This window comes from Lissotriton helveticus, chromosome 5_1 (genome assembly GCF_964261635.1).
Source record: "Lissotriton helveticus chromosome 5_1, aLisHel1.1, whole genome shotgun sequence".
Classification (NCBI taxonomy): Eukaryota; Metazoa; Chordata; class Amphibia; order Caudata; family Salamandridae; genus Lissotriton; species Lissotriton helveticus.
Window position 1 is genome coordinate 465,459,318 of NC_136065.1, and position 14,601 is coordinate 465,473,918.

Consider the following 14,601-nt stretch of genomic DNA (forward strand, 5'->3'; position numbering starts at 1 on the left):
GTTTCTTCCAGCTGCCCCGACCAGCAGTGGGCAGCTGCAATGTGCCACCATAATTGTTTGAAGCCCCCGTGGGGCCCCACCACGGACAGGGCCACAGTGCCCAAGGGGCTACACAGCGACACCGCAGTTGTGGGTTGCTGCAACGTGAGACATTTTTCTGTAAGCCTCAGGTCCCCAGAGTTGACCCCCCAACTGGCCAGAACTTAGTGGGCCCCTTAATTTTTCATTGTAGAGTCCCAGAGAGGAGCTCCCTCGATGCCGTAGCGTCCTAAACTAACCTGCACCAGAAGACATTGCAGTTGGGGCACTTTAGAGTCCCAGGACACAGTGACGCCTAGTGTGCTTACGGCCTAATAGTAACGCCCTAACTAATAAGGGTTGGTTGCCTAATGTTCTGCATTTGCATTACTGGTACTGGTTCCCCCCCTAATGCTGATACTGATTGCTAGTGCCATGACTCAGGTTTAGGTGTAATGTTTTCCTGCCTATGGAGATGCTAAAGGCTACTATGCGCGTACCCTCTGCTAGTGATGGTTATTTCATGAGGGTGCCTGATGCTAATATCATTATGCCTGCCTCCTGTTTCATGTATGCTGATAAAATGAATAATGTGCTTATACGCTGCAGGCGAATGTGCCCCATGCTAATGTGTGTAGGCCCATGGTGATTTAGATTCTGGGTTAGTGCCCCACATGAATATGGTTGACACTTCATGCGCAGATGTTTAATACCCTATGTTAAATGTGTTTATGCTAATGTTTATGCCCACAGGTCCAGGTATGATGAGAATGCTTTTATGCCTATTGCAGTGTGCAGATGTCCAATGCTCGCCTGCTCATGCCTACCCTGTTTCCTGGTTCATGATAATGGTTCTTTCCTATTGCCTGCAAGGTTGAGTGATGTTTTTACCTCCTGCTTGCCCTTTTAGGCCTAGGGACCGTCAAACCGGTTTTCCTTCCTTTCAGGTCTGATGCCGACGTGTCCTAATGCTACTGGGACGAAACCTTTATTCCCCTGTACTACTGTATACTGTGATGCCATGATGTTTTTAGTGCAGGATGGTGACTGATGGACTTACCTTTTTTTTTCCTTTGTCCTTCGCAATGGTTCTAGCAGCGGCCCGATTGGCCCTGCCATGTATATAATCCCCTTGTAAATATTGCCTTGGCGCCAGTTGGCCCAGTATAGAGACTACTGTGAATTACTATCATATGTTTGACACAGTACACACGTTATTCTTACCTAACCTGGTGTGGTCTTTTTGTGGTGTGCCTTGTCTGTCGCCTGTGTGTACTGTGTGGATGCTTTGCACATGTCCTCTGGAGTTTGGCCCGCCCTCTCGGCACCACGCTACCCCATTTCTGACATACAGTAATTTGTTTGCGCCTTTCATAGACATGGGTAGACATTTCACGTGATTGAATATGATTTGTTAAAAAGGTAAAAAATTAAAATGCTTGCATATATAACATTACAAAATTTGATGTTAAATCAATGTAATCTTGGAATCTGTTTTACCACTGCCTAATTTTCGTCAATTTTTGTGAGATCTGGCCATGTGTTAGGATGACTGTGAAGAATTTCTGAAAGGTTTTTGGAGGGGAGATATTTGCACTATTGAGACATAACTTGACAGGAAAGTTTTGAAACAATCTCCACTTTCCAAGCAGATATGTGGTTGATGAAGATGATGTGGATTTAGAAGATGCTGGTGATGAATATTTGGAAGTTTTGCTGACATTAGAAGGAAACTGCAAAGAATATTTATAGTGTAGTAAAGAGAGATACATTATTTACAATAGAACAGTTTCCAGTGAAACAAAGAATAGTAAATGAATGTTTACAAATAATTCATAAGCAGTAATATGTAGATTTAAAGACCGCCACAATTAAATTCTAAGAAACTATTTACTAATCTGGACAAACACAAATCCTGGAAAAGTTGGAAAGTGTTCAGTAGCCTTCATTGGACACACCTATACATATTGCAGAAAAGATATATATGCGACAATTAAATAGTAAGGTTACGTTTAAGAAGTCTGATAATAATCTGGGAGTTTGTGGGTTGAATGCTGTTGTGATAAGCCATTACATTGATCGCATTTTTCGGAAAAGCAAGGAGGAGGGAATAAGTATGAATGACTTGGTAAAATGATTTCCTTGAAGCATCTTAAAACGTTTGGCCTCATCTATTCGTGGACCAAAATTACAGGTTCATTGTTACAAATGCAAGGAAGTAGCCCATTTTCTTTTTAAGTTAGGCAAGGTGAACTCCGCTAGGTAAAAAGTGCGAATAATATGTAAATGGACAAGAATGGGAGTAGCAGTGAGGCTGAAGTGGTATGCATAAACAGAGTGGTGTTAACCACAATGTGGCATAGTCTTGCAAGCCTCCAAATTAAAAGTTAGTGGAGGAGGAATTGAAATTGAGATCTGTGTAGACTCTTATTCACCTTACATATTGGTTGAAAAGGATGCCTTTTTTAAATTGAAAGGGGTGGTGTTGCATAGCATCTATGTGAAAATTAAGGGCCTGTGGAGTTAAGTTGCCTTTGTTGCATTGGTCTGAAGATGAGCTTGTGTTTAAGGGCCTAAGAGCTTGGGGTGCAATTGAAGTGGTAAGGAAAATACTGTTGCGATGTCGAAAGTAAAGTAAGTTGCATTTCGTTCTTTATCCCAATCGTTCTGAGCTGGTACTATTGACTGACGGCGAGGTGTTGGCTGCTGGAAGTATACATTCCCAGAAGTATTTCAGGCATGAATTGAGTTGCCTTAAGGGGGTTTCCCATAGCATAGTGCTAAAGGAGGGAGCCGCAACTTGTGTGCCTAGGACTGGAGGGGTACTGTTTGCATTGAGGGTGCATTGACAAAAGAATAAAAAACAGTTGCGTAGTAGTGATATAATGGAGCCTATAGGTTCCCCTGAGTGACTAAGTCCAGTGGTGCTAGCAAGAAAACCACACACTAAGACAAGAAGGTACATTAAGAGTTCCTAACAGGTCTATGTTGACTGATCAACATCCCTTACCTAATAGAAATGAGATGTGTTCTACCGGCTGGGATGCCTTGATGTTCCCTGCATTAGATCTTTCTAATGCATACCCTCAATTAAATTACGTCCCCAGCCCAAAAATCTGACCTCTTTTATCGTGCTGGTCGGAGTGAACAGATTGGTTAAGATACCTATGGTTTAACATCTGCTGTATTTCAGTGCCTGATGCATAAATTGTTCATTGGCATTGCTGAACTCATTTAGTTCCATGTTGGCATTATGGCATGGGAAGTGATCCGGACAAACATAACGGGGTGTTATGGAAACCTTTTGAACATATTACATGGTCCAGGGTTAACAGTGAATGTTGAGGATTGCAAAGTTACAAAGGAAGAGGCTGAGTGTTTGGGTCTTACCGTTTCAGGTGTGAGAATTAAACCCAGATTCATGTTGCAAAAGGCTCTAAAAGATGCATGTTTTCTCAATAATAATTTAATTTAAGTGCCAGATTGTCAAAATGTGAATGAGGATTGTCTATCGTGTTTTTGATTAGATGTCCAGGCTGAGGAGACTGAGGCTGAGGATTAATTGGTGTTGTCAGGGTAGGGGAGTTGTGGTGGTGCTATAAACCATGTTGGTGGTCATTCGCGAGTTCCAGCTCCAGGTTCTCGTCTCCTCAATGACTCCTATACAAAGCAGGCTTTAGGTGCATGACTCAACCTTTGACCATGCTTTGCGCCCATGCCCTCTGTCCTCAGTATAATTTGAGTGTGAATCTTTTCAGCAATTACTAAACGTTTACAAACTGGTTGTAAACTGCTGGCGAACAAGTTTACCACAGAGTCCCAAAATGGTGTACTTGATCTTCCTATTAGGTCTGGAAACCTACATTACTTTAGGAGAACTTCCCCTTTTCATTCTTTCACCCTCTGTCTCTCTAATAACATATTTTAATCACTTGCAGGTTATTAGCCCACCACTGCCTATTTCCTTGAACCTTGCTAGAATCCTATAGTACCCTCAGATTGTTTTTAAAATCTTCCATAGTCTCCTGACGACCCTTCAGTGGCAGATTGTGTGCTACGTAAATGACAAATCACATAAATACCAAAATTGTGTTTTTCTCAGCAGAAAATGATCCACAGCCTCTTCCTTATAAACAGCTCTGGTGACATCTTCCTGGAGAAGCACTGGAAGAGTGTGGTGAGCCGCTCTGTCTGTGATTACTTCTTCGAAGCTCACGACAAAGCTGCAGATGTTGAGAATGTGCCTCCTGTCATCCCAACCCCTCATCATTACCTCATCAGCATCTACCGTGATAAGCTGTTTTTTGTGGCTGTCATACAGACCGAGGTGACTCCCCTCTTCGTTATTGAGTTTCTCCATCGAGTAGCAGACACTTTCCAGGTTGGTGGCTTTGTCTGTCCTGCAGCAGAAGTTCTGTTAACTGTATCATGTTTGACTTGTGAAGGTGGTTTTGTGGGCTGGGGTAGCTGTACTTGCTTGACCTCTGTACTCAGTGCCAGTTGATACTCCCATTCGTTCTTTTGAAGTGCTGTATGATCTTTACCATTGTCCCCCACATCTGCTTCTCACCTTGACATAGCATTCAAGTATATTTTTCACACAAGTCGCTCTGCATCCAACTCTAAATTCTCCAATTCTCTCTGAAGACTGTGGAAAATATTGTTTGCAGTTTTGCTTCGAGCAAGGCTCGTCTTTCTCTTGTCCCTTTTTAATTGCTCTTTTGGTCCTTAGTCCTTTCTTGTATACAAAATACCTTTTTAACTGTCTTAATGTAAATTATCTGCTATGGTACTCCAAGGCTGTCATCCCTGTTCATTTCTCCTTTGCTCTGTTGCTAGGTTTGTGCACTGTAAGTGCCCTTACATTGCCCTCATTTGAGACTCGTTTTTATTAAACTATTGGATATAGAAAACAATTTTGTTGGACAATGTAAAAATTTCTGTTGTAATTCATGGTGACTTTGACAGCTTCCTTAGTTTGCCAAAGTTGATGGTGTTAGTTTCAGTACTTGTGTTGGATACAAGCATCCACTCAACCATTTTATTTTTAAGGATTACTTTGGCGAGTGCTCAGAAGCTTTAATAAAGGACAATGTTGTCATTGTGTACGAGCTTCTTGAAGAAATGTTGGACAATGGTTTTCCACTGGCAACGGAATCGAACATCTTGAAGGAGCTGATCAAGCCACCCACAATTCTTCGCTCTGTAGTCAATTCCCTCACAGGTAGGAGAGTGCTTTTTCATAGTACCAAGCACATTTATTTTGCTACTGTGCGCATGGTTTTTGATTTGTTTTTGCATTTGTAGCTAAGACTGAGGTGTGAAACATAGATGATGGTATAACACAATTTATGACTATTTGAATCTGTATGTACCTCATACATTTCCTACTAGCAATGGTTTTTAGGTCTCGCGACCTATCAATGCGCGCATGCGCATTGAGCGGAGCGAGAATTCAAGTGCTCAAAATGCTCGTGAAACCAAGGGTTTCTTCGTGCGGTTTTCTTTGAGTTCACGTGACCAAACAAGCACGCGCATCAGCCTCCCTCCCTCCCTCCTAATTGCATTTTTTCACGGCCGCACAGCACATCAAAGGGCTTCTCCCAGCGTGTGCTGTGCGGCTTCTCCTCCCCTAATTATTCATGGCTGGCCGGTGGCCGGCCGTACTTTCAGTTTCCCTTTACGCTCTTGTTATTATTTTTATTCTTGCCTGCTTTATTTGTTTCTCTGTTTAAAACCCAAGAAGACATCCTTGCCAAACTCCTTTTACCGACCTTTCCAAGCTTTGTCTTACCATACCACAACCGTACATTGAAGGGTTTGTTACATCTTCTCACCATCTTTTCCACTATCTATGGGTAAGTGTCTGCTTTCAGCCCAGCTGGATGACCTTAACTGAAAATACTTAATGAGAAGAGAAGTTCTGCCACACTTCTCCTCCCCTCGCTCGCATTCCCGCCCCCCCACCAGGCTCTCCCGCCCCCATCCGGCTTCCCTCCACGCATCTTTTTCTATTCCCTTCTCGGGTGTCTCTATTGCTCAATCAATCAATCATGCCATTTGTATAGCGCACTACTCACCCGGGAGGGTCTCAAGGCGCTTGGGGGGAGGGGTATGCTACTGCTCGAACAGCCAGGTCTCGAGTTGTTTCCTGAAGGCGAGATGGTCCTGGGTCAGCCGAAGGTGGATGGGGAGGGAGTTCCAAGTCTTGGCAGCCAGGTAAGAGAAGGATCTTCCTCCGGCGGTGGCTCTTCGGATGCGTGGTACGGCTGCGAGGGCGAGGCTGGTGGACCGTAGCTGGCGGGTGGGCGTGTAGAAGGTCAGGCGGTCGTTGAGGTACTTGGGGCCCAGGTCGTGGAGAGACTTGTGTGCGTGGGTGAGGAGCCGGAACGTGATCCTCTTGTCGACGGGGAGCCAGTGCAGGTTCCTCAGGTGGCTGGAGATGTGGCTGCGTCGGGGGACATCCAGGATGAGTCGGGCGGAGGCGTTCTGGATGCGCTGGAGTCTTTTCTGTAGCTTGGCTGTGGTTCCGGCGTAGAGGGCGTTTCCGTAGTCCAGTCGGCTGGTGACGAGTGCCTGGGTGACAGTCTTCCTGGTCTCGGTCGGGATCCAGCGGAAGATCTTGCGAAGCATACGCAGGGTGTTGAAGCACGATGAGGAGACGGCGTTGACTTGTCTGGTCATCGAGAGGGAGGGGTCCAGGATGAAGCCCAGGTTACGTGCGTGGTCGGTTGGCTTGGGTGCGGTGCCCAGGGCTGGGGGCCACCAGGAGTCGTCCCAGGCGGAGGGCAAAGATCCCAGGATGAGGACTTCTGTCTTGTCAGAGTTCAGTTTCAGGCGGCTGTCCTTCATCCACTCGGCGACGTCTTTCATCCCTTCGTGTAGGCAGGTTCTGGCGGTGTCGGGGTCTCTGGTGAGGGAGAGGATCAGCTGGGTGTCGTCGGCGTAAGAGATGATGTTGAGGTTGTGCTGGCGTGCGATGGCTGCAAGAGGTTTCATGTAGATGTTGAAGAGGGTGGGGCTGAGTGAAGATCCTTGCGGGACGCCGCAGATGACTTCGGCGGCCTCGGAGCGAAACGGGGGGAGGCGGACTCTTTGTGTTCTTCCCGCGAGGAACGAGATGATCCACTCTAGTGCCTTCTCTTGGATACCGATGTTGCTGAGGCGCTGGACTAGGGTGCGGTGGCAGACTGTGTCGAACGCAGCGGAGAGGTCCAGGAGGATGAGGGCCACTGTTTCCCCCTTGTCGAGCAGGGTCCGGATGTCGTCGGTGGCTGCGATGAGGGCGGTCTCGGTGCTGTGGTTGGCTCTGAAGCCGGACTGCGAGGGGTCGAGGGATCCGTTCGTCTCGAGGAAGGCGGTCAGCTGTCTGTTGACGATCTTCTTGATGACTTTAGCAGGAAAAGGGAGGAGCGAGATGGGGCGGAAGTTTTTGAGATCGGTGGGGTCCGCTGTAGGTTTCTTCAGGAGGGCGCTGATCTCGGCGTGCTTCCAGCTCTCCGGGAAGGTGGCCGTGTTGAAGGAGGCGTTGATGATGTTCCGGAGTTGGGGTGTGATGGTGGAGTCGGCCTTGTTGAAGACGTGGTGTGGGCAGGGGTCGGTCGGTGATCCGGAGTGGATGGTGTTCATCGTGCGGGCTGTGTCTTCGGTGGTCACCGTGGTCCAGGTGCGAAGGGTGGCGGTGGGGGGCGTTGGTTCGACGGTTGGGTGCTCACCAAAACACCCACGTGTTTGCACTGTCTCACTCCCTGATCGCTACCACTCTCGCTTGCTCACCCCACCTCTGCCCGTCACCGACTATCTCGCTCTCTTTCCTGCCTTCCTCTCTCTTTCTCTGACTCTCCGCACTCTGGTGTGTTTCTTTGTCTGACTCCTTCTTTCCTGTCTGACTTTCTCGCTCTCTCTCTCTGTATCTGCTTCTCTCCTCCATTGGGCTCATAACACAGAGAGAGACCCCCAACAAACAGGCCGAGCGTTCTGCGGGGTTACCGCCCCCCACCAATCTGCGTCCGCAGCCCCTTATATACACCAGACCCAAACAATTCAGCGTGTTTGCAGCAGAAGCCTGCTCGTGCGCTCTCGCGTTTCTTTCTACCCTTCACACTTATCTGCCATCAGGGCGCACAGCGCCCCCTCCTCAATTTACTGTTTATCATCAGACTCCGTAAGGACTCACAGCCGCAATGCTGTGAGCTACACAGCACACTCAGTTCCCGATTATTTTTCTGTACGTCCCTGATCACCGCAGAGGTACGGCAGGCGCTTCAAACCAGCGATTTCAAGATTTTTAAGTCCTTGCCAATTCTTTCCTTCCTAATGTCTTCGTTTCTCTTGCACGTTTGGTTAGAAATCAAAGAAAATCAGCTTCACAAAAAAGGATTTATATAATTAGCAGACTGAATTCCGTTTGTTCTTGCATGGTGCTGCACCATGCCATACGGCACTTGATACAGGCACACACACACACAAAAACACACACACACACAAAAACACACACACACACACACACACACACACACAACCCCCCACACACACACACACACACAACCCCCCACACACACAACCCCACTCACACACACACACAACCACACAACCAATAGCAAAACATAGCATAGCATAACAAAACATAGTATAGCATAACAAAACACAAACAACATAGCATAACAAAACTCAAACAACATAGCATAACAAAACACAACAAAACATAGCATAGCACAACAAAACATAGCATAGCATAACAAAACATAGCATAACAAAGCATAGCATAACAAAAAACATCATAGCATCACAAAACATAGCATAGCATAACAAAACACAACAAAACATAGCATAACAAAACAAAGTTTAGCATAGCATAACAAAACATAGCTTAACAAAGCATAGCATAGCATAACAAAACATAGCATAACAAAGCATAGCATCACAAAACATAGCACAACAAAACATAGCACAACAACGCATAGCATAGCAAAACAAAGCATAGCATAATAAAACATAGCATAGCATAACAAAGAATAGCACAGCAAAACACAACTTAGCATAGCATACAAAGCATAGCATAACAAAACAACAAAACATAGCATAGCATAACAAAACAAAGCATAGGATAGCAAAACTAAACATAGCATAGCATAACAAAACAAAGCATAGGATAGCAAAACAAAACAAAGCATAGGATAGCAAAACAAAACAGCATAGCATAACAAAACATAGCATAACATAACAAAACATAGCATAACAAAACACAACAACACATAGCATAACAAAACATAGCACAGCAAAACATAGCATAGCATACAAAGCATAGCATAACAAAACAACAAAACATAGCATAGCATAACAAAACAAAGCATAGGATAGCAAAACTAAACATAGCATAGCATAACAAAACAAAGCATAGGATAGCAAAACAAAGCATAGGATAGCAAAACAAAACAGCATAGCATAACAAAACATAGCATAACATAACATAGCATAGCTTAACAAAACACACCAAACATAGCATAGTAAAACAAAACATATCATAGCATAATAAAACATAGCATAGCATACCAAAACAAAACACAGGATAACAAAACAAAACATAGCATAGCATACAGCATCACTCAGTACCACCACAGCATCACTCAGGGGCACCACAACATCACTATGGGCTACCACAGCATCACTGAACGCCACTGCATCACTCGTTCGCCACCACAACATCACTCGGCACAACCACAGCATCAATCTGTGCAACCAATCAACAACAACTGGTTCAAATATGTTCTCTCAATTTTTCAAGCTTTATTACAAATGTCACAAAAGATGTTAATATTTCACTTCTGTTCTTGGATTTTTGTCACAATAAAATACCCTAAACATAATCTTCACAAAAGTTATTTACAAAATTTAAGCTATTGCCATTATAAATTACAATAACTTTTATTTAAAAAAATTAAAAAACATTGTTATTTGTAATATCAATACATGTAAGTCACGTACATACAACACATATTGCATTACAAATGCTATAGGTATCAAATTTGCAAAAGTTATAACTATTGGCAGTGTAAATGACAAAGCTATTAATTTCGCTATTTTCAAAACCAACACAAAAAAAAAATTGTCATTTACAATACCAATAGCTCAAAATTTCCTAATGCGAGACCTATTGGCAACGCCAGTGCTTGTTGTAGCTAAGGGGTCTTCGAGCAGTCCAATTTAAGGGAAGCTTGGCAATGCTTTAACGTTTTCTCAATGTAATGAAAGCAGTAGAACACTCTTGTCTCTTATCACAACTCAAGTGAACGATGCAACCTGTAATAGAATCTTCCTCTCTTCTCAACTACCCAGTTGCTAATACTTTACCAGGCAAGTTGAAAGGCAAACCGAAAAAGAAATTAAAGTATAAGAAATCTAACCAAATTAATTATCAGAGTAACAGTAAACATTAAAAATCATAACTTGTACAACACAAAAAAAGAGAAAAGGAGAACCTGAGCTTATAATAGTAATATAACACTGGACCATTATGTTGAACCCTTGTGAAATATATAATAAAACAGTCTAAACTAGGAAAGTCGCAGAATCAAAATAACGCTAAAATCTCAGAAAAACGTAAGAATTGCTTTTCAGTACACAAGTGTAAGTCAATTTCAGAATAATTAAATACTGATTATTTGTTTTAATTTCCAAAAATTAAGTAATGTCTGTTCCTCGATGAATGACTACCTCTGGGTTTAAATTTTCTCAGAATGATCTGTTTACTAATTCATAAAAAACACCAAATGTAGGTAATCCCACTTCATGTGGCAAGTTGTATGTCCAGCCTGACAGGGAAGCCACCAAATATATTCATATTAAACACCTTCCCAAGATATTCCACTTACGAGCACCCAGTGAATAAATGTTTGTAGAAACCTGTAATGTCACATTTCCTGCAGAGATTAGAATGTGCCAGAACTAGTTTAAAAAGCTTAACAGGGTCCAGTATAGCCTGCCCATACCATGGTGATCCATATTAACTAACTCAAAATAATTTTTCATCCTAATAGATGTTTGTTCATTAAATTCATCACTCGCTTGTACTTTTTTTAATCATGGTTGAAAGTCGCTGTTAGCTGTGTAGCCTGCCTCCCGTAATCAAAACGTTGTAAAAATAATTTGGGATTTGAGCTAGAACTCTTCATCCATTGGTCTGTTCATATCTTTCATATATGTTTTGCTTCCGTCTTCCTCAGCCTACAGCAAGGGTCAGCCCACTTTAGCCCTTGTGCCTGATGACATTAACATCTGTATAGAAAAAAACTGCAATTCAGTGCCAGAGCTAGTTGTCAATGCTTTTTCTTTCCCATTCATTTTGTAATTTTTTAAATTATATTTTTGGTTAAAAATGTGACTTTAGCTAATAATATTTCAAAGTCAAGAGAACCATTTTTTGCGACAATTAGAATAAATTTTCCACAGATGTGCATTAAATTTGAAATTAGTGTCTGCACCTGCTTTAAGTACAGCAGCCTATTAGGAAACACCTGAAGGGTTTACATTTTTTTTTTATATTTGGTGTTTAATTATTTTTTTATTTAACATTTTTATTGCAAGTTTATGGTTGTCACGTTTAGGCACTGGCATGCTTTTCTTCCTTTTATTTTTGTGGCACATGCTTTCAATAAATAATAGTAAGCATCAGCCTGCCAAGGCCAGACTCGATGGCTTTGCAATAGTTGTTTTTATTTTTACTGAAATATAATGCAGTGTCACATGAGCTCCATAAATAGCTGCGATCATGGCATATTATTTGGGCTCAAAGACAACGGGCCAGATGTATGACTTAAATTAGCATGCGCAAACTGGTTTGCGACCCGTTTGCGCATGCTAATTCTGAAGGGCCATGTACAAACACTATTTTGCAACTCACAAATCATTTGCTACTTTCAAAATAGTGTTTTGCGACTCGCTATTAGGAAGGGGCGTTCCCTCCCTAATAGCGAGTCACAAGCCATGTACCAATGTTTTGCAACCGCAGTTGCGGTAGCCAAACACTCTCAAATTACCACCCTCTTCATGTACCATAATCGCACATTGCAAGTGGTCCCCAGGGGACCCCTTCCCCTTTATGACTGGCTCTGAAATATTTTTTAAGGGGAGGCAGTTGTCCAAGGGACTACTACCTGTCCTTTAAAAATTAAACGAAAACGTTTCATCTATTTATTTTTAAATGCATCCTGTTTTCTTTCAAGGAAAATGGGCTGCATATAAAAAAACCTGCTTTATTGACAAGCAGTCCCAGACATGGAGGTCTGCTGAGCCCAGCAGGCCACCATCCCTGGGAGGGCCAGCCATTCCCAATGGGGTCGCAAGTGCGAGTGGCTAATTAATATTCATGATCCTCGTATTTTGCGACCCCAATCGCTATCAGTGTATCTGATACTGTTGTACATTCCAAATTGCGACTCGCATTTTGCGACTCGCAGTTGAGCGCAAATTGCGAGTCGCAGTTTGGAATGCTCGTATATCTGGGCCAACATTGTGTCCACTGGACAAGTAAGCCCCACCTGAAACACACAAATTTGCCTTTATTATTGGGCATTAAGCTCAACTTGCATTACTGACAGTGGTACGTATATAAAAATGCTCCTTGATTATATGCAAATGAATGCCAACATATAGAATCAAAAGTAGTGATTGTTTATTTAAAAATAAAATGTACTCAAACTTAAAAATATACGAACAAAGGTTGCAGGCAGTTTTGCTGAGCTGTTTTTCAATTTTTAGCAACACATTTAAATACCATGCCTATAAGGTATTAATAAATAAAATGTGTTTGTTGGAATTCACAAGTTCATAAAAGAAGACCTGGAAAACTGCACAAGTTAAATGTTTCCAGACATACTCATAGCACACTTTTCGGTACTTCATTTATGAATACGCAAATACACATACACACATTTTCAAATCGAAATTCTGCTGTGCAAGTGCAGATTCTCTTGATCAAATATTTTTTTATTATTTCTCCAGTGGAAGCATATTTTCCCCAAAGGAGAAACACATTTCCTTACACCTCTTCCTCCCCTTTTATTTGGAGGGTGGTTCTCTTCCCACCCTGGAGAAGGTTTTACTGCTTCTGACAGCAGTACGTTTTTGATCTTTTCCAGGGTCAGAAAGGGTTTGAGAAGAGTTTAATACCCTTAAACAGTGAGGTTTGAAGAAGTACACAACCTCACAGGGCATTCAGCCCTGGATTAACAACTCCCTCACCTACTCTCCGTCCCTGTGAATAGATTTACTCACACAAAAATGTTCATGCAAGTTGAATCATTTTGAGTTCCTAATCAGGGGAGGGGTCAAGGTAGTCAGGAATTAAGAAACACTGAGATTTTGTAAATACTCGGGAGAAGCACAACTGTACAAAAGAGAATTTGTGGAATGAAAATTGGAATTCTTTGAAATGCGAGTTGGAGCAACAGGGCAGGATTCCATAGCCTACAGGCCCCTTTGCATTAGGGGGAGAAGAGGCGCTTATGCATGATATAGGAGGTTGCTGTTTCAGCTTTATGTTCACTGCACCCCTACTGATAAATAGACGCGCCCTTTGCCCTTTATCCACCCAGGTCTCTGCGATCATTGTTTTAATAAATGTTCTATAGGAATGATTTGTTGCCTGCTCTTGTGGTAGATGGGAATAGTATTCTTTTTTCTGTTAACAGATTTGAACCCCTTTGGCCTCAATATTGATTGAAAATCATACCTTCCTTAGTCTTTTTAGCTGTGGGCACTGGCTCATCCAGAACTCCTGTCTCGAGTTTTTAAGTTGGACTATTGCAGGATTGTGTGGCAAGGATCATGATGTGGATTGGCTAAATTTGATTAAAAACGTCTGTCTGTTTGCAGGAAACACGAGTGGCCTCCAAGTCTTTTTTTTTTTTTTTTTGTGGCTGGTTTAACTTTTTTTTCCCTCAGCTGGCAGTGTGAAGGGTGGCATTGATTGTTCATTACGTTGATCTCACTACAGCCTAATTGCAATGCTACACCACTTGACACGAGTTCTGCTTATCTGGTAGTGGTGTTAAACGTTTCAAAATCATTAAAACTATTGTTGTATTTCTCAGTCCAAATTCTATCCAGAGGATTTCTCAGCAAATCATAGCCTTGGGGAGATGTTGTACTCTATACAAATCAAGTTTAACCATGTATTTATGCTGAAGGAGCTGTGTGTGTGTATTGCTCTACGCGTAGAACCCCAGCTTTTACGGGGAGAGTGCCTAAACTGAATTTGATTACATCTTTGTTTTGGATGCTCTTACTTTATCAATAAAGTATTTTAAAGCTATTTTGGAAGGTATTTAGGGATCACAACCCTATTAGCATATATCTTTTTGTTCTGAGCAAAGACCATAAGAAACTACTTGGTTATGCACTTTTGTTACCCCTACTGAACAAGGCCATAGGCTTAGGTGGAAAAAAGTGATACTTGAACTTTTCCTGTCTAATCCATTTTCAAACGGTGCCTCGTAATTTGAGGTATGTCTCTGAGCATTCGGGAAATGTGGTAGTATTAAGTTAATTTAAGAAAATAGGTGAGAAAGTTAAAGCAGGTTTAAT

General features: G+C 42.6%; 1 protein-coding gene across 4 annotated transcripts in view; it reads left to right on the forward strand.

The window, feature by feature from the left end:
• AP3M1 (adaptor related protein complex 3 subunit mu 1) overlaps positions 1-14,601 on the forward strand; it is a 125,364-nt gene that overhangs the window by 15,920 nt on the left and 94,843 nt on the right. For 2 of the 4 annotated variants that reach the window (XM_078642745.1, XM_078642748.1), the window contains exons 2-3: positions 4,121-4,399; positions 5,071-5,242. In XM_078642745.1, coding sequence (XP_078498871.1) covers positions 4,127-4,399; positions 5,071-5,242 — 445 coding nt within the window. In that variant the 5' untranslated portion in view covers positions 4,121-4,126. The remainder of the gene's footprint in view (positions 1-4,120; positions 4,400-5,070; positions 5,243-14,601) is intronic. The other 2 variants (XM_078642746.1, XM_078642747.1) reach the window with 1 other exon arrangement.